The sequence below is a fragment of the Phyllobates terribilis genome, unplaced genomic scaffold (genome assembly GCF_046119375.1).
Source record: "Phyllobates terribilis strain yellow unplaced genomic scaffold, ASM4611937v1 Scaffold_1__5_contigs__length_1240528914, whole genome shotgun sequence".
NCBI lineage: Eukaryota > Metazoa > Chordata > Amphibia > Anura > Dendrobatidae > Phyllobates > Phyllobates terribilis.
In genome coordinates this window covers 488797111-488818164 of record NW_027362761.1, presented here as the reverse complement: position 1 = coordinate 488818164, position 21054 = coordinate 488797111, and the positions used below count along the sequence as shown (strand labels likewise).

Here is a 21054-nt window from a genome sequence, read left to right as displayed (position 1 = left end):
CAAGGGTATATTCATGCAACGTCTTTTTCAGGTGGATTCTGCTTCGAAAACCGCCTGAAGAAGCTTTCAGAAAAGGATTAAAAGAATGAATATGCATTTCTATGTAAAAGCTACTTGCTGTTCAGATATTCAGGCTTCCAAAGATGCCAAGCGGTTAAAAGAAGTGAGCTGACCATGTTTTTGGCTTACAAATACTGATGTGAAATAATGAGCAAATACTGAACTTGTAAAGATGGCCTTATAGTAGGAATGTATGCATAAGAATCGGATGCCAAACGGATGTTCTGTGCGGAGATCTGACTTTGTTTTAGGCAACTATAGAATTGAATGGCTGAGGCTCAGGGGTTAGCACTGCAGCCTTGCATCGCTGGGGTCCTGGGGTCAAATCCCACCAAGGACAACATCTGCAAGGAGTTTGTATGTTCTTCCCGTGTTTGCGTGGGTTTCCTCCGGGTTCTCCAGTTTCCTCCCACACTCCAAAGACATACTGATAGGGAACTTAGATTGTGAGCCCCAGTGGGGGACAGTGATGATAATGTCTGTAAATTGTCTGAATTGTAAAGCGCTGCGGAATATGTTGGCACTATATAAATAAAAAGATTATTATTATTTCATCCGATATACGCAAGAAAGTAGGGCATGCTGTAACTTCTCTTATTCGAGAAAAATCGTTCATCTGAACAGCCCTATGAACAGCGCATGTCTGATTTATACCCTTGTCTATATGAGCATCTGCATTTTCATCAGTATTTGTAAGTCAAAGTTAACAGTGGAACCACGTGAAGAAAAACTATATTGGAAAGCTTTACAATCAGTCTGAGTTTCGCAGTTTCTCCTGGTTTTGGGTTCCAAATACTGATGTGTTAAAGTGGCCCGATGACCTGGCGTCTTCCATTTTCTAGATTAGAGACTAAAGGCGCATGCATATGAGCATCTGAAAAATCATCCAAGTTTCATTCGGAAGACTTGGACAATTTTTTTCTAATTTTCATCACATTTTCATCCATGTGCCATCTGTGTGCCTATGTGCGATCCTTTTTCATACAACTACATGATCACATACAGTTTTCTAGGTTTATAATAGAAATCTATCTGTAAAAATTGGATGACTCAGTCTACAGCCCCACTATTAGTATTTGGTCAGTATTTTTTCTCAGGAGTGAGAACCAAAACCAGGTGAGGAACAATCAGAGAAAAGGTATAATAGAAACAAGTCACCAATTCTGCATTTATCACCCACTCCTGGTCTTGGCTCCCACTCCTGAGAAAAAATACTGACCGAATACTGACCAGATACTGATAGTGGGCAGTGACCTTAAGGTCCATTCGGGATCCGATTTTTTTCACACACCCATAAACTTAAATGTGCGAGTCTCATCCAAGCGGATGAAAGTAGTGCATGTTTCGATATTTTTCTCACGGACACTTGGACCAAGAAGAAAAACATTCATCTGAACAGCGCTATTGAATAACATGGGTCAGTGTGCTGTCTGATTAGAAATTGGATAGCACACGTCAGATTACAATATACGCTGGTCTGCATGAGCCCTTATACACAGAGAATGTGTATGGGCTAATCCTCAGTCTGCGCACTGCTAGCTATTGGCAATGCCTTTGTCCTCATTCAGGAAGACTTTTGAGTGTATTAGCATATCCCCAGCCTCTCCTGCAGGAGCATTGAGCACTGTGGGTGTGCTCATCCGCCATCCCTCCTCCTTGTGCCTCTAACACCTCTGTGTGAATGAAGCCAGGCTGCAGTGAGCCACAAGCGCTCAGACATAGTGCTGGGCTGCTCCTTGCTCCCCTTGTGTGGCATGTTCTCCCCTCCTCCGCCTGAAGCCCATGTGTCCTTCAGGAAGCCTAGTGCATATCATCTGTGAGCCCCTGATAGCTGGGCAGCTGCTGGAAGACACTTTGTAACATCTTGGAGAGACTGGAACAAGAAAACAATTGTCCCAACTGCTACATCAAGACCAGCAGAGTGCACACAGTGACATGAGCTGAGGGTAAGTGGATGTGGTGTTGTGTGCTTAGGGCTGTACTTACCATGTTGGTAAACTAGTGTGTGCATATGGGGGAACTTTTGGGATATTCTAGAAAAACACTATTTATGTGGTCACCAAGAATGAAAATGATGTTAATTGATGCTAGAGATCCGAATGATGTTGAAGGGTAATTTATTGTATGTTCTCATAGTTCCAAATGTAGATAATAATCTTTTTATTTATATAGCGCCAACCTATTCCGCAGCGCTTTACAATTCAGAGGGAACATATACAAACAATATCAGACATAGTAACAAACGGAGTCCTGCTCACAAGAGCTTACAATCTAGGAAGTCAGAGGTGATCTAAAAGATAAAAATGTGCTGGGTAGCCCACATGGAGCGGCATGTGCCAATCACCTACCACATTTTCGTAACTTGGCGAGTTATCGAAATCACATAGAAATCGTAAATTGGGCTTGGCTACATTACATTTTTTTGATTTAGTCTCCGCTGAGTGTAATCCCCTGGATATAGCCATGTGATGGGTCCGGAGGTCTGGTTCTGTGATTGTTATGGTAACGGCGATGCCGCTCAGATTGTCCCTTGCTGTGGGTTTCTGATCCAGGGAGGAGCGATATTTGAATGAGAGCCGCTGTGTTCTGCCTGAATGCTTGTTATGTTCCTATGCTCAGCTTTCCAGTATGTCTGAGCTCCTAGACAGCATGGCCAGGGAGAAGGCTGCTGCACAGGAAATGCTTCCTAAATCAACCCCCCTGCCCCTTATATCAGCACCCTGTTACCCTAAACCACCTCTTGCATGATTTTATTTTTGCAAAAAAACTGTGCTGCTAAATATAAAGAAGCAGAAAAGATACTAGACAGTCATGTTTGTGTGGTGTGTTCATGTTTACTGGTCTACATTACATTGTTTCCCTTTAACGGTATATATTTATATAGTGATATATGGCAATTAAACTAGTACAGTAAATGTATGACAACATGTATTGTTTAGAAGTGTCAATTTGATCTATGCAAAATACTGCAACATAGTCCTCTGCAACATATAAAGATGGGGCAGACATGGGGGCTAAACAATAGTTTGCATTCCGTTTGTCTGTACGACATCCGCTATTGGAAATGAATGACTAGCTATCTTGTCCAGGAAATACTTGGCAGTGTGCGGACCTGGGAGCTCTCGGGTTCAGCATTAAATAATTTCCTAGACACGGCTTTGGATACACCTAATGCTTCTTACACGTGCTGCATATTCAGCTGTCATGTTCGGTTAGGCTAAAAGCGTGTTCCCACCATGAGCTGAGGCTCGGAGGAGTGCTGGTTACAGATGCACATTGGCTATGCAGAGTATGTGATATATCCATTATGGGGTTGCACCATGTGCGCTGGAGAATGGCGCTTTGTTTGCACAATGCATGTTAACGTGTTATAGGAATTGATGAAATATGTGAATGTGGTGAAAGGGTGGGCATGGTTTGTACAGCAATCTAGAGGCATTTAATTGGGCTTGGTTGCTTGCCAATATGTGCTTAACAATTCTGATGGATGGCACTCGACTTGTAGTAGTCATATTGTATTGTGTCAGAGTAGGAATATGTTGTTTGGATCCTTCGAAGACTCAAGGACTGTCACGTTGTGTTCCCTTTGTATGGATGAATGCTACGAGATGCTTGTTCATATTAGATCAAGACAGACTTGTCAAAACTGTGAAGACTAATGTCCCATGTTCTACAAGCAGATGTAGTAGAGATGAATTATTGCTAGCGAGTTAACAATATGCTCTGCTCTGTCTGTTTTTTCTTCATTACTAACGCCATAACGATCCTGTATGTCATGTCTAGGGGCGAACAGGGGGCTGTTGTCCTGGTGCACTAATTGCCGTGATATTTTTCATGCTTGGATATTACTATGTGCTGTAGATATGAAAGCCTGAAAATCTAAACATGGGTCCTGGTTGCTTTCACAGTGTCTATGTCTATTGGTAATGCTCTATATGTCTGTCTATCTATCTATCTATTATATCTGTACATAAGGTATCTTGTACCTTTTTCATGGTGAAAATCAGTTTAGACAAGTCTGATTGATTTGTGACAAAAAGAACATATGAGTGCACCTCACTGCACACGTTTTTAAAGTTGCCTAGAAAAGGGGCATGAACGTGGTGCATCTAACACATGTGGCAGGTTTATAAGGCCGGCTTCACTCGTCAACAATTCATGATCTGTCTCCGGACCATGATGCCGTCTGTTTACACGGACTGACCGACGGCACAATACGACTGCTGACCGTTAAGCCTTAATCGACCAGTATTGGTGATCGTTTGGTCTGCCTGTGTAAACAGGGCACTAATGTAAATGACGTGCACTAAGCTATCTGTAATCAATTGCTCAGTGCACATAGGAGGCCATTGTTCTTGGCAGTGCGGGTCCTGTCTACACAGGATGATGAACCACTCAGAACAATGATCTTGAACTACACACAAGATCACTTTGCTTGTACTTTAGGTGATTGGCAGCCAGTTCCTACCGCAAGATAATTGTGTTTTTAAGAACGCTTGTTCACGAGTATTTTTGATTGAAAATGCAGCTTAACTCAACCTGAGGTTAGCCAACCAAAGGCCCCATACACATTTTACTAAAGTCAGCTAAATCAGCCAATATCAACAGGTTCGGCCTACAGTCTAATCTGTATGTGGCCCCCCCCGACATATGAGGTCAGGTGAGATAAGGATCTGCCATGTCTGATTTCGGACTGTCGATACTTTTGATCCCCAGAGATACAGATAAGTGACTGTTCCTGTGTATGAAGGAAATGATCATCGATTCTGACAACATGTATCTAATGTGTATAGCGAGCTTTTGGCCATGTTCACACGTTCAGTATTTGGTGAGTTTTTTACCTCCGTATTTGTAAGCCAAAACCAGGAGTGGGTGATAAATACAGAAGTGGTGACGTGTTTCTATTATACTCTTCCTCTGATTGTTCCATTCCTGGTTTTGACTTACAAATACTGAGGTAAAAAACTCACCAAATACTGAACATGTGAACATGGGCTAAGAGTTGGTATAGGTTAAAAAAATGACTGTCTTCAACCAAGATGCACAAATTCACACAGCGTTCATGACGGTGACATGTCACCTCGTCACACAGAGTGCACTAACTTTGTGCAGTTTATTAGACGGCGTTAATAAATGTGGGCCATTATATCACTACACAATACAAGTCTCAACCGGGTCAAGGAAAGCCTTTCATCAGTGATTACAGAACATGTAGTCATTCCATTTCTCTGTTCTAAGTCCTTTTTAACACCGAGAGGCTGACTGATTCTTATACTTCACAGGTTTGATTGGTCTTGACAACCTTTCAAAGGAAGCCTTGAAGTCAGATACACATGTACATTCCTTCCAGCCAGTGCGGGTTATAAATTCTGCCTGTCGGATACATTCCTTTTAGTTTACTGTAAAAGTGAGATACTGCATTTTTTTTTCTTGTAATGAGATCATCTTTATGTACAGACACCCACTGATTTCTTCTTCATTGACTTCAGAGCTGAATGACAGCTTAGCATCTGAACTTCCACACACCTTACGCTTTCCTTAGAATTGCCGTCTTGCTATAAAGTGCAATGGAAAAAATGTGTAGCGAGGAATCTTTACAAATGATAGACATTGCATTTGTTCCTTTTAAGGAGCTGAGATAAAGCTTGTACACATTCCCCTTTCCTGAGATCTGTATGTCCATCACTCCCTGGTTCGGACAGCTGTGTGTAGTGTCAGATTTAGGGGTGGAGTGACACCATGAATAAAACACATGTCTAAATGGCCTTCCCATCTTATATATTTATGGCATGTCCACAAAATATGCCAGAAATACATCATAGGTATGGATCCATCACCCGGTGACCATTTTAATGGAGAAGGGGTTATGTTTGAACCAGCATCATGTGGATATGCCATCATCTCTAAGACCGTAGTAGCCCTTTTTATGATAAGTCCTGTTGTTTCCCAACTGTACATGTAACAGTTCATCACTAAAATGCTGCGTTTATGGCGAAGACATGCTTGTGCATCACAAAACTCCAAAACTCCAGTATGCCCTGAAAATCACAAGGTTTTGTTTTCAACATAGACAAAGTGGTGTAGAGATCCAATTCAGTATAGTGTCCACTCCAGAAGTGAATTAGTCCATCAATAAAACCATTCATCATCATGTATAGAAAGAAATAAACTTGCCAGTAGCAATTATTTTAGATCACAATTTTTTTTCTCCAGCACTCTCCAATAAAATTGTATAAAATCTACAAGAAATGTCTGCATGATCAAAACTCTTGATCAAACTTGTCCCCTGATAACAAAAGGTATGCTCATAAAGATTTTTTTTATTATTTTTACATCGATTTGGGAGCTTGAGGTGTTAAACATATAGACAGTTTCTTTCCAAAAAGGTATTTAAAACCTTGTTGCAAGAAAAAAAAAAAAGTCACTTCTTTGATGTTGATACCCCATTGAATCTGCCCCAAATTTGACACTGTAGTCAAAAAGCTGCAAAAAATTGTGTGTGTGTGTGGGGGGAATAATATAAAAGCTCTTCAAAATCATGTCTAAGGGTATTTGCACACATCACGTTTTTACCATGAAAAACGCAGCAGAATCTGCTTCAAACTTGACACTGTCAAGTCACAAGGCTGTAAAAAAAAGCATGGAAAAATATGCTTCACAAAATCAAATGGATTCCTGACGTGGATTTCTCTTGAAAAACAGTGTTTGATTTTTTTTTCCACGTCAAAAGACTCCCATGTCATGAAATTTGATTGGGACCCAAAGGTCCAGCAGAAGACCCCACCTCCCCATTTGAAGCTGACTTTGGAGTCACTAGTCTATTTTCATTGGGCCTTTTTGATGACACGTCCGATGTGTGGAATGAGAACAACAAAAGAGTACAGTGCAATTAAAAGTGGACATGAATATATTCTGTACTAGATGGTGGCCCTATTCTAACGCATCGGGTATTCTAGCATATGTCTCCTGACCCTCCTTTATAATGCCCCATGCAGGAAGTCACATCCCCCGTATATAATACCCCATGCAGGATGTCACATCTCCCGCATATAATACCCCATGCAGGATGTCACACCCCCCGCATATAATGCCCCATGCAGGAAGTCACATCCCCCGTATATAATACCCCATGCAGGATGTCACATCCCCCGCATATAATGCCCCATGCAGGAAGTCACATCCCCCGTATATAATACCCCATGCAGGAAGTCACATCCCCCGTATATAATGCCCCATGCAGGATGTCACCTCTCCCCCATATAATGCCCCATGTAGGATGTGACCTCTCCCCCCATATAATGCCCCATGTAGGATGTCACCTCCCCCCCCCATATAATGCCCCATGTAGGATGTCACCTCTCCCCCCCCCCCCCCCATATAATGCCCCATGTAGGAAGTCATATCCCCTGTATATCCATTCCCCCATAGTGCCCCATGCATGTCCCCTATGGCCCCATACAAAAAAAAAAAATCCAATACTCACCTGCCTTCTCAGCTGCTTCTCTGGACTCCAGCGTAGCCGGCATGTTGACGCTGTGCGCTGTGACCGGTCAGGAGAGAGCTCGGTGTAAAGACGTCACTGCGCCCTCTGACCTGAGATGTCACAGAGCATCAGCGGAAGACACAGGAGCTGCTGCGGAGGCACGGGGAGGGGTAAGTATGACGCCGGTGACGGGGTCCTGATCGAGCGGGGGGAGGGACGGGAGGAGAGGAGAGGGGAGGGGTAAGTATGACGCCGGTGCCGGGGTCCTGATCGAGCGGGGGGGGGGACGAGAGGGGAGGGGGGGGGGAGAGGGGAGAGGAGGGGAGGGGCGTCACACTTGTCCTCGGGAGATCAGCGGCCATAGCCGCTGATCTCCCGACGATAGCCGCATGTAGGTCAGCGGCGCCTGCGGTCGGGGGACTTATGCTGCGAGTAGCCGGCTGCATCTCCCGGCTGTATCGCCGCTGTCCTCCGTGCCGCACATGAGCCGCTAATGGCCGCCATGTTTTTCAGAAATGCCGCATCGCTGATTGGCCATGGCCGGACCAATCAGCGACCCGGGATTTCCAAGACAGACAGACAGACGGGATAAGACAATTATATAGTAGATAAATGGAGGGTGGGCCCTCAGAATATTTCATCTGGTGGGCACAATGTACCCTAAAAAACAACCATAATATTCACTAAAAATGTACAAGGAGGGTTTGGATGGTTTTTCTTGAAAAATATAATAATACAGGTTATGAGTGCTATATTTTGGAGCTGGGACATTGTTCCAGAAAATTGTTCTAATTGCTATAAATGGAATCAGAAGGATTTTGTCACGTAATATGGGGCAAATAACATCTTCTACTTGTGGTTTTTGCCTTCTTCTGGATCAACATGTCAGGTTATAGGTTGAACTTGATGGATTTATATCTACCTTCAACCTTAAAACTTTGAAACTATGAATAGTCCTTGTCTTGAGTTGCATTGACCTAGGCTTCAATTCACATGTAGAATGCAGGAAGTCCTGCACTGAGGATGTTTAATTAGTTAGGGCCAGTAAACTTAAGATCATAGAGGTATTTCCTGCCTAATGTTTTGTGCAGCTGTTGACCTGTCACATTTTGGTGCTTGGTCTTTCTCAACTTGTCGGGTCTCACAGTGGTCTCCACTAATTTACACTGAGCAGCTCTGTGATCAATGCTGTCACATTTCAACACATGGAAGTGTCTAGATTGCCTGCTCCTCTTATCCCATGTATCAGCACTATCAGATATGTTTTTCTGTTAGGATTGTGCTATTTGTATGCTGACATGTGTAAAGTGACTCGAATGAATGTCACAGATGGAGGTGTGAGAAGGGGGAAAGCAGGGCATGTTCTCTGGTGAACACGGGTCTTCTGTATATCTTAAAGATGCTGAATAACTGGTTTTACAAGACTGGTGAGAGGGTGGAAAATGTTTTTTTTAAATATGTCACCCTTATACCACTTTAGGGAAAGTACGAAGCATAACATATAAACAGAAAAATGTAGAAATTGTAAAATTCACTACTATTTATGCCTCGAAGTTCATTCTTGAATTACAGGAAAAAACTTGTAGAAAGTGGCTTGTTAAACTCAAGATAGGAGCTGTTGGCTGGGGAAAAGTAGATGTTAAATATGCTAAAACCTAAAGGGGACTCCAACTTTGGAGTCCCACATCAGTATGCTGATCATAGGGTGTCATATTGGTGGGAACCCCATTAATTTGCTGAAATCTGTGGTTGTATTTAGCAAAAAGTGCTAAACTTTTTTGCAGCACCACCAGAGGACAAATAAAGCATTACACGGTGTCCATTAAAATAAGTGTGCTGTCCAGGTAATTCATGAACATATTGCCTGCTCCAGTGGGAGATATGTTCTTTGTAGATGCTCTACTAGCTTTGGCTAGTAGATGAGGGTCCTACAGCTGGCCATACACATTAGATGTCTGTTTGCCAAATTATGCTTCGGCCGATGGTTCATCTGACAGCCATCTCAGCCAACTCTATACACAGGAGCACTCGTTTGGCCTAGTGCTCCTCTGTTCTCCTTGAGAAATCTGCCATTTGATTTGTCGGCCGGCTACTTATATCCAGAAGAACAATGCAATCAACAGTCCGAAATCGGACATGCACAGACATACAAGATAGACATCTTTCCCAACCATCAGTCGGCCGCTGCCCCCATACACATTAGACTGTCGGCGAAACCCATCGATATTGACAGATTCAGCCGACATTAGTTTAATGTGTATGGGGGCCTTAAGATTAGGGCTCTTCTTTCTTAATTAGAATTCCCTATTTGAAGAAGACTTTATTAAACCGGAGAACACTTGTTATCTATTTTTACCTGTAAGCAGCTAGAAAAGAAGAGAAATTACTGGTTTCCAACATGAAGTCCAGAAAAATGTCCGTTATCTCTACTTTTATGTTACTTTATACATTTTGTACTTTTAGGTTTAGTGTTTCTTTGGTGTAGTTGTGGTTTATATGCAGTTCATGTGGTCATTTCATAAGTTAATCTGTTCGTAAAAGTATTTTAGTTGTTGTGACAAGTAGTATGGTACTTGGATGGTATGAATAACTTCTGAATGAATCGACCGCACTTCTGGAAGTGTTTGTCCAGCCCTGTTAGTGTGTAGTGGAATCATACTATAAGTAAGCTGGGAAAGTGAGGCTGGAGAATTTGCTGTTTCCACTGTCTGAATGAGTAATTGTACATCTGTTGTTTTGTCTCTTACAGGAGTGAAGAAAATGTCGGTCAGCATACATGAGAACCGCAAGTCCAGAGCCAGCACTGGCTCTATGAACATCTACCTATTCCACAAGTCTTCATATGCTGACAATGTGCTAACTCATCTTAACCTTTTAAGACAGCAGTGCCTCTTCACCGATGTCTTATTACTGGCGGGAAGCAGGTCTTTTCCCTGCCATCGTGCTGTCCTTGCTGCTTGCAGTCGCTACTTCGAAGCAATGTTTAGTGGAGGTCTTAAAGAAAGCCAGGCCAATGAAGTGAACTTTCACAATGCTATCCACCCTGAAGTTTTAGAACTTCTTTTGGATTATGCATATTCCTCCAGAGTCATAATAAATGAAGAAAACGCAGAATCTCTTTTGGAAGCAGGAGATATGTTAGAGTTTGAGGACATCCGAGATGCATGTGCCGAGTTCCTAGAGAAGAACCTTCATCCAACCAACTGTTTAGGCATGCTTCTCCTCTCTGATGCCCACCAATGTACTAAGCTGTACGAACTAGCTTGGAGAATGTGCCTTACCAACTTTCAAACCATCTGCAAAACGGAAGACTTTTTACAGTTACCCAAAGAGTTTGTTGTCCAACTCTTGGCACATGAAGAACTGGAAACTGAAGATGAGAGGATGGTGTATGAATCTGCAATGAACTGGATTAATTATGACCTAAATAAACGTCACTGTTACTTACCTGAGCTGCTCCAGACTGTACGATTAGCTTTGTTACCAGCCATATATCTCATGGAGAATGTGGCCATGGAGGAGCTAATCATTAAGCAGAAAAAAAGCAAAGAGCTTGTAGAAGAAGCGATTAGGTGCAAGTTAAAAATATTGCAAAATGATGGAGTGGTGACAAGTATGTGTGCGAAACCTCGCAAAACCGGCCATGCTTTATTTCTCTTGGGCGGACAGACTTTCATGTGTGATAAATTATACCTTGTTGACCAGAAGGCAAAAGAAATTATACCCAAAGCAGACATTCCAAGTCCTCGCAAAGAATTCAGTGCATGTGCCATTGGCTGCAAAGTCTATATCACTGGTGGAAGGGGTTCAGAGAATGGTGTTTCAAAGGATGTGTGGGTCTATGACACCCTTCACGAAGAGTGGTCAAAGGCTGCACCAATGCTGGTGGCACGATTTGGTCATGGGTCTGCTGAACTTAAACACTGTTTGTATGTAGTAGGGGGGCACACAGCAGCAACTGGCTCTCTCCCAGCATCTCCATCAGTGTCCTTAAAACAAGTGGAACAGTATGACCCAGCTACCAACAAGTGGACCATGGTAGCGCCTCTCCGAGAAGGTGTTAGCAATGCTGCTGTGGTTAGTGCAAAGCTTAAATTATTTGCCTTTGGCGGTACTAGTGTTAGCCACGATAAATTACCCAAGGTTCAGTGCTATGATCCTTCTGAGAACAGATGGAGCGTACCAGCCACTTGTCCACAGCCATGGCGATATACAGCTGCAGCTGTTCTGGGAACCCAGATCTTTATCATGGGAGGGGATACTGAATTCTCTGCCTGTTCAGCTTATAAATTCAACAGTGAAACGTATCAATGGACTAAAGCTGGAGATGTGACGGCCAAAAGGATGAGCTGTCATGCCGTAGCATCTGGCAATAAACTGTTTGTAGTTGGAGGCTACTTTGGAATTCAGAGGTGCAAAACATTGGACTGTTATGACCCAACTATTGATGCATGGAACAGCATAACTACAGTACCTTATTCCCTTATCCCCACGGCATTTGTGAGCACATGGAAACATCTGCCATCTTAAAGCACTGTGGATTGGCATGGTAAGTTTCATTTGATAAGACACATTTCTAAAAAATGTTTATTACATTATGTGTGTGGGAACAGTGGAACATTTATCTGCGAGAATAAGTGAAATTAAAATTTATAGTACTTGTGTGCTGTTAAAGGGTCGATCATGTTGCCCAAATTACGAGCAGCATGAATCGGAGCCTGGCTGCACGATTGATCGCCCTTAAAATATAGGTTTATTTTACTGGTAGAAAATGTGCATTATCTAGAAACAAGGTAATCACACTACAAATCTTATTTTTCATGATACAATGCAACAAATACAAACATTTTAGGCAAAGTAATGATGAAGAGCCTCCTAAATGGGTAGTTTTAAAAAAGCAACCTTTGTCTATTCGGTGGGCTACTCTTCTTTGGTCCCACCTTTTATCCAGATAGAGAGTGAGTGGTTCCTTCTCTGGTGGACTCGACCTACCAATTTATAACATAGTCAGCCATTCATTAAAATGGGCACCATGAATAATTTTACATTCATCTGTAGTGAAAATGTGTGCACAACCACAACTTCAGGGGGTTTTAAGAGGTTGTGGTTTACGAGGTTGTTAGTATTAGGGTGCTTTTCATTAGGTTAAAAATGGCCAGCTTTTGCTCTTATTTTATTCTCGCTGTTCTGCTTCTGTTAAGTATTCCAATTTTTGCTTCCTTTAAATCCACTTTTTGGTGTCAGAGATATGGACCTTCTCAATTCAATATTTTGCGTAGCAGCCTAAAGACACATGCCCTGTCAGCCACGACCCCTCGGTAAGTTAAATTAGTAGTAAATAAAAAGGCCCATATCTCTGGCATGGTATGGTGGATTTAAAGAAAACAAAAATCTGAATACTCATGGGAGCAACATGAAGAAAATAGGTGCAAAAACTGTCCGCTTTTGATCTGCTGAAAGGTCTTCTTTAACCAATAATTCTTCATAAAAGAACCCTTTTAGGGCCTTATAGGGCGCTGAGACTGGTAAGTTCACGTTAGTAAAAACCTGGATGTATTCAAAGAAGTGAGGATACTAAAGGCAACATTATTTTGTCACTTACCTTGGTGTCCTCTGTTCATTTTTTCTTCTGTTCACTAAACATACCCAACTTGGCTCTTAGAAGGCCTCAAGCCTATAATAAATGGTGGATGGCCATTGATATCACTGGGCTTCCTGTAATACTTAAAGGGGTACTCCCATCTCCAAGATCCTATCCTAACATTACAAAAATCCCGCTAGCGTCATTAGTTAGATCATTGTAGATCATTAGTTGCATGTAAATGTAAATAGACACTCCTAAGTGAATAATTGAATAAAGGAGAAGGACAGGGGAGTGTTTGATAAAATAATAAACTTTATTAATACATATTCTTATTCCAACTCTGTTTGGAAGTTTTTAATAACAGGGTGGCAACAAAACAAAATTCAGGGGGAAGAAGACTTGTGCAAATGTGAAAAGGTCATATACACATATTCAGGGCTGGTGGGACTAGGCATAGATAGTATAAGTTAATTTAAAGTCATACTGTAAAAGATCTTTGCCAAAAATCCCACCCCAACTATGCCCATTCACAGCAAGGCCTTACCCATGCTTCAGAAGAGAGCCCCCCGAACTTGTGCAAACAGGCAGTGCGGGTCCCCAACGCGCGTTTCGCATACCAGTCATGATGCGTCTTAAAGTGTCGGGGGATAGATTTTAATTCAGTAGTGTCGGAGATAGGAATACCCTTTCTAACAGTGTAGAAAATTTAGTCTTTCCTTTGTGTTTCCCCTTTGATGACTGTAGGGAATTGTAGCAACAAGATCTGGGAGACATTCTGCTGAATAATGGCTGACTAGTGGGTGATGGGGGCAAATGGAGCCCCCTTGAATTAGTTATATATGATTTTTTTTTCTTGGCTTTTATAGTATGTTCTCTGCACTGCACGTACAATTAGAAGTAAAAATGCTTGTTATTTGGGTGCCTTCAGCATCAACAGACCTACACGGTCAAGGTCATATAGAGAGAGCTCACAGGCTGGGTGTGGGACCATGTTTGCCCTCTTCCCCACCATTGCTTATACAGTACATAACTCTTAAAAGGTACCACTGACTACATTACCCCTCTCCATGCTCTGTTGTTTCAGCAAATATCTTTTATCACAAGTATGTGAAGTGTTTCAAGCAGCCGCACACATTTCCGACTGGTCGTAGATGTGTAAATAAAACAGTAGATTCCTCATTCTCTCCGCGCGAGTAATGGTTAAGTCCGTGAAGGCCGTGCCTTTCTGTTATTCCTTTTTGTGTGTTTTGTCTCATTCTTTAGAAGCTTGAAAGATGATTAATCTTCTCCTGGGGAAATGTTACATGAAACTTTTCTTCTTTTTTTCCCTCTTATTTGACCTCCTGGGGCAGGTGTGGCTTCTTGGTTAAAATGTTAAAGACCAGCCGACCTGTAATCCCAGTTCTTTTAAGACTGCGTAACTGCATAAACCAAGGTCAGGGCAGGTAACCTCGTTCCAATGTAATCCAGCTGGCTTGGTGCTGAATGAAATTATGATTATGGCTTGCATGCTGCTACTTTTGGGATGAATTTACCACGCTGAGTCCATATGTGCCATGGTTCATTAGAAAAATGTGTGCATTGAATACTAAAATTCTATGTGGAATAGGAATAATGTATAATTTATGGATGTTGAGGTTTTCCCATCTTAAAAAGATATCCTGTAGTATGCCATAATATTCAGGTTGGTGGTGGTCTAATAGCAAAGATTGCCCCCCAATCATGAGAGCAAAGTGCAACTTGGTTGCAGTACCTACACATGGACAGGAGTAGTGCTATGCAGGAAATAATTCAGATTTGTTTAGGATAGTAAGGCCCTTTCTTTGTACGAAGGAGTTTGGTATTTTAGTAAAATCAAACTCTAGAGAACATATGGTTCCTCCTTTAATATGAGCAAATAATACACTATATGGTATCGGCAAAGCCCAAAAGACTTTAAGGGTAAATCCCAAAATAGCAAGTTATGCTTTATACTTTGGATAGGTGATGATTGCCTTCAGTCCGACTGTTTGTACCCTCAGCAATTCCAAGAATGGGGCTCTCGTGAATGGAGAGGGTACAAATGCTCAGGTTCTGCTGAGTTCATTCCAAGGACAATGGCAGCCCTAGTTTCATCTGGAAAGGAGATAACTTACTATTTTTAGAATAACCCTTTAAAGTGGTTGTCCAGTCAAAAAAAATATTCATAGATTGGCCTTTGTAACTTACTAATATATTTCATTTTCAATATGCTCCCAAATGTCCAGTATCCACTCTAGGCTCCCCACAACTCCATGCCAGGTCCAGTGCTTGACCCAGGAGACTGTTTCCTCTCTCGACACATGATCAGTGCAGTTTGTGATGGAGACTGACTTACTTGCTTTTTTTCAATAGCTGTCCATTGGCTGTGACAGAGAAGGGGGCTGGCTTGGCTTTCGAAATGAGCGAGCCCCCTTACATAACACTGATTATGTGCCAACACAAGAAACTAAGAAACTCTTTCCTATGTCGAGCACATGACATAAGTGGAGCTGCAGACACCAAGATTGGAGAGGATTCCTGATGATGGGGGACACAGAAGTGGAGCTGCAGACGCCAAGATTGGACAGGATACCCAATTATTGGGGACACCTTGTAAAATGACACCATATTTGTATCCTATATAATTTACTTTTAAAGCTCATTTATTTATATTTTTAGCTGGAAAACTCCTTTAATAGGAAATAAAGCTCAGATCGCATGTGACCTATATTCTAGGTAATGTTTTCATGTGAGGCACACGTTTCTAAGATATATCGTAGCCATTCCTCTAGCCTTACATCTGTCTCCTCAAGAGAATTGGTTTCCGTTTTATTCAAGAATTGCTCCAAGCAAACCCTACACATTAATTATCCCAGCGAGTCTAGCAGAACACAAGTTAGTACGGGACCCCTATGGTGCGAGGTGACTAATCTTATTTAGGATTTAGTTATATGATTATGGTGTCATTTTGTGCCTATTATCTGGGTGATGCACCATTTGGTGTATGTTCTGTACATCTGCCTGTATTATTGGAGTTGAGACTAATGGCCGTCCTCTTTCTCTCTTTTGTCCACCACAGAGGACCTCAGCTGTGAAGATTCGGGGGCCAGCTCTTAGATGAACATGACAAAAGGACTTTTGATCTTAAAAGAAGACGTTTGCCAATCTCGCATTCTCCCTCCTGCAGCTGGGAATTCTGGCGCTCCGGCTGCAGAAAGGGTTAATATTTCCTCCAGACCTCAGTATTAACTCCTTCTAATCAGAATCCAATGTATCAGAAAAGAAAATGTTTTTTGTTGGCTTTGTATTTGCAACCCCCAGGAGCCTATTTGATGTGTCTGAATCCATCTGGACGCTTTTCTCGGTGGACGAGTTTATCATCTGATTCCAAAGGAGATAGAAATGTCAGCACCAGCTGTGGGGGAAGCCGGCGGGTTCCAAGTAGCAAAGATGTCAAGTTGCATACAGTTCGAGCTGCACATATCTTGACATAAGACTACACAAGTGGGCCATGCCATTGGCATTTCTAAACTTGCCGTTTAATGCATTCTCAACACTAACAAAGCCGAAAACCACAACTGTAACCTAGCCAGAAGAAAAAACTGTGAACAAATATTGGATGTACCCAGAATCCATTACCATTTCATTTGCCTATTTATACATGACTTTATTACATTCCCAGTTGTCTATTTATTGTCCTGTGTTGTCTGCATGCTGATACAATACTTGTAGTTGTATTGACATGTTAAAGGCCTGATTAAATGATTGTATATTTCAAGACCATTACAACATTTCAAGACAGGGTATTGGGATACCTGCATGCAGCATTGCAAACAGTATAAAACTGATGATTGCCCAGATCTGAGAATGTGTCATCATTAGTCTTTCAGCCCAATGACTGTTCAAACCAAGCACAGATGCTCGGGGTACCCTTGACGTGACCAAACAGTTCAGTCCACTTTCCAGCCACCTATTTTGCATCTTTTCCTGCCTTCCTCTTTTTTTGATTGACTGCTCTGGCATTGCAAGAGCTAGAGAAGGGCAGATATAGCGAGAAAACAAGTAGGGAAGGTACACTGAATTTTTTGCAACTCCTTTGCTTGGTTTGCACAGTCTTTCTTATAATTTATTGTCTGTTGCTTATATAGCGCCATCATATACCACAGCGCTTTACAGACATGATCACTGTCGGCTCCCAATCTAAATTCCCTATCAGTATGTCTTTGGAGTTTGTGCTGACAGTCTCGATTTAGTAACTAAGATTTGCTTTCTGGGGTCAGCATGAAATTAAACGATAGAACTGCAGATGAAGCAGAGCTGAATTTTTCATTTAATTTGTTGTCCAAATACAACAATCCCTATAAGTCTGTGCACAATCCCTTTTTAAATAGACTTATTATTATGAAAGTTAATTGATTTACGCCTTTCCTCAATCACATTAATCATTGGTGGCTAGACAATCTGAGCCGAGGTGATCGGCTAATTATCGACAGCTCTTGGGGGTCAGGTCCATGCTGTTTAGCAGATCACTGCTGCTGCCGCTCTCCAATTAACGAACTTGTCTGTGATGACAATGCAAAATTAAAATATTTCCTTAAACACAATCCTTACGTTCAGAAAGTAAATGATCCTTCATTACAGGGGTTATCCGGGACTTTCTGTATTTTTTTTTACTATGGGCCTAAGAACTAACAGGCTAACTACCTGCCTGTTCTGCCTGCCACTGGACTCTGATGGCTCAGAACGGTTACCGGCCTCTATTCTGTCACGTCAGATCAGCTGCTTTTCTTCATTCTGCTCTGTTGACAGGGTATGACTGCCAATGTGAAACTAATAGGCAGCGGGGATCCGGCTGTCATTCTGCGGGAAGTCAGCTGTCAATCAGCAGTCACACCCCGTTGACAGAGCAGCGCGGAAGAGGAAGAGCTGCTCTGTTGACATGAAGCAGCAGAATCGCTGGCAGGAGCGGTACATGAACTTTCTGAGCCGGCGCCGGGTAGACCAGGCAGGAAGTTAGCAGCTACCTGCCTGTTAGTTCTTAGGCCCATAGTAAAAAAATAAAAAAGTCTCGGAAATCCCCTTTAAGCTTAGCAGCACAGATAAAGAGCACTGATCATCTTGTGAAGAGATGCCCTTGTTTTCTGAATATACCTTCTCCAATGTGGTGTAAATATTTTATGAGCGTCCCGTTCATATCAAGGCTGAGGAATGCCTGGCCAGAGCTCGTCCTCACAGCTATATCAAATGTGACTAATTCACAGATATGTACCGCAGCTGCTGCCTCTAGATCTCCCTCTCAAGGCACAACCATTAGCAGCCGGCCTGATGAAGGACCCTCCGTAACGAATATTAAGTGACGAGTAAGTGGCTTTCATAAAGATGTCCTACAAAGCATTACCTGAAGATTACTGGTTGGTAATCCTCACACAGCTCTGCTGTAGTTGTCCTATTTCTGCTGTATGTAGAAATGCTTGGGGTCCTCATAAACTCAAGTTGCAATGCTGCAAAAGGTAAAAATACAACTGTAATGGAATCGGTGTAAAGGTCAAGGAAGACCAGGAAGGAGACCGTGGCCTCTTGACATGAAACTGCCGGTGTAACAAGACCTGACCTTTAATTACACAGTGGTAAAATAAGAAGCCGCAAGGTCACTTTCTCAGGCCACCCCACCCCAGCAGGTCGTCCGTTGTCCTCCCTCCTTTGTACAAAATTGTTGGCACCTAGTGTCTGTACAGTGTTATTCTGCTTTTACCTGGAACTACAACCCCCAATTTCTCATCCTGGCTTCTTGTTAAATACTTTGTCGTCTTTTGTATAACTGTTAATTGTCTGCTCGTCGGGTCGGTATTGACATCATCCAAAGTTATTTATTTATTTATTAATGGGAATTTTTTTTTTTTTTTTTGCCAAAGGCGTTCGTTTTGTACGTGTTTTATGGTTCCGCTATATATTGTTGCATTTTCTTTTCAAGTGAATTTGTGGTAAGAAAGTAATAAAATTGCACTGTTTAAATATTTGTGTACTTCTTTATTGTGTTTTCTTAGCGGATACAACAAAGCTTTTATGCTTCACAGTTGTATACTTTTGGATAGATTCTCTTTTGTTGTGGATTTAAAGTATAATGGATTCAAGTTGACTTCAAAGCCCGCACTCTTTATTATTGTAACCCCCTTCTTGGACAGCATTAACAGAAACACCACGGGACAAGATTAACATCTACGTCAGTCTAGCCCTACATTTTATCATTTAAAACTAGAGCTCAAGGTTCACTCGGGAAACATATAGATTACTTGGGAAAAGAGTGGTGAGGTGGAACATAATATTGTAACATAGTATTATAGATAAAGTACAACTGATATTTACTTAGATCTCATGGAAGTCTTTTAACTGGAAAGACCACAAAACCCAATTCTAGTTGGCCTCGACTCTTAGACTGAACTAACAAATCCAAGATACCCTACCTCCTATTTAAAGCTAATAGATTGTGAATTCAATGAGAATATATTTAAGGCCAAAGAGTAAAAATATTTCTAAATTTAAAGTAATGTATTCCTATCAATGATTGTATTTTTAAGAACTTGAGCTAAACTTCAATACTTATCCTGGTGAGGGTTACTAATATTATTGAAAAATATTTTATATATCGTAATTGTTTCTAGATAATCTGAGATGATGAGAGTTACTCTGATCATGGAAGAAAAATATTAAAATTTGAGAGTCCTCAGTGGTTGACACCTTTTAATGGCAACTGAAAAAATGGTAATAAATAGCAAGCTTTCGAGACTACTCCGGTCTCTTCATCAGGCATAGTTCTATGATGAAGAGACCAGAGTAGTCTTGAAAGCTTGCTATTTATTACCATCTTTTCACTTAGCCATTAAAAGGTATCAACCACTGAGGACTCTCAAATTTTAATATTCTTCTATCCAATGGCTAACACGGTACAAAGATCACGGGAGAGAGGTGGACAACTTCTTTGAAACACTGTAATATGTGGAACGTATCTAAACAATCTTAGGTCTATATCAATTTGCTCATAGTATACTGGTCAGAACAGATTGTTTTTCCTATTCATTTTCAAATATGCAATTTGGATTATATTTTGGGTAATTAGTGTAGTTTTGCCTGTTTTGGGCCCTAATCTGTTTTCCACAATGAGGATTAGCTATAAGGAGGGTTTTTGAGAACCCATTTTAGGCATAACATAGTCAGCTCATTGTTTTCAGTGGGAACTGTGCAATGCTTCATGTCGCTGCCAGGGAATATAATAGTTGCCTCTAGGTCCCCCAACAAATCACAGTAGTCCACTTCAGATTTACTGTAATTGGACAAAGGTGCCCATACACATTTCAAACAAAGTTGGCTGAACCCATTAATTTTGGCAGGACTGGAAACCTTATGCATATAGTGGTCAACTGACCTTGATATTTGGGGAAAAAAGGGCATATGTGCAAAGGTGCTTTCAGATTGCGTTCTGTGTCCCCGTCGGGGCATACGTTCTAAATTCCCTGCAAAACAGGGTCCGGACATATGCGGTGACGGAGGGGGTGGGCCATAGAGTGCAATGGTGACGGCAGAGCTCACGTTCGCTCTGCCGTGAACTTTTTTCAGGAGAGTGCTCCCACAGGAGGCGGACACTCAGACTTGGCTGCTGCATCTGAGTGTCCGCCTCCTGTGGGCGTACACTCCCGAAAAAAGTGCACGGCAGAGCTCATGTTCGCTCTGCCATCACCATTGCAGTCTATGGCCCCCGTCACAACATACGTCCAGACCCTGTCTTTCTGGGAACTTGGTACGTATGCCCCATCGGGGACACAGAACGCAATGTGAAAGCACCCTTAGACTTTTCGGCCACGTTCACATGTTGAGTATTTGATGAGGTTTTTTATCTCAGTACTTGTAAGACAAAACCAGGAGTGAAACAGTC

At 41.9% G+C, this 21054-nt stretch overlaps 1 protein-coding gene across 1 annotated transcript; it reads left to right on the top strand.

The window, feature by feature from the left end:
- The first annotated feature begins 1708 nt into the window (after positions 1–1708).
- Positions 1709–19139, top strand: ENC1 (ectodermal-neural cortex 1). Its single transcript, XM_073679837.1, has 3 exons — positions 1709–2006; positions 10293–12092; positions 16207–19139. The coding sequence occupies exon 2, from the start codon at positions 10304–10306 to the stop codon at positions 12071–12073; it is 1770 nt and encodes a 589-aa protein (XP_073535938.1). The 5' UTR covers positions 1709–2006; positions 10293–10303; the 3' UTR covers positions 12074–12092; positions 16207–19139.
- Positions 19140–21054: the final 1915 nt, after the last annotated feature.

Bases quoted from the DNA above. Each gene is read 5' to 3' on its own strand.
- ENC1 (XM_073679837.1), top strand. From the start codon at position 10,304: ATGTCGGTCAGCATACATGAGAACCGCAAGTCCAGAGCCAGCACTGGC.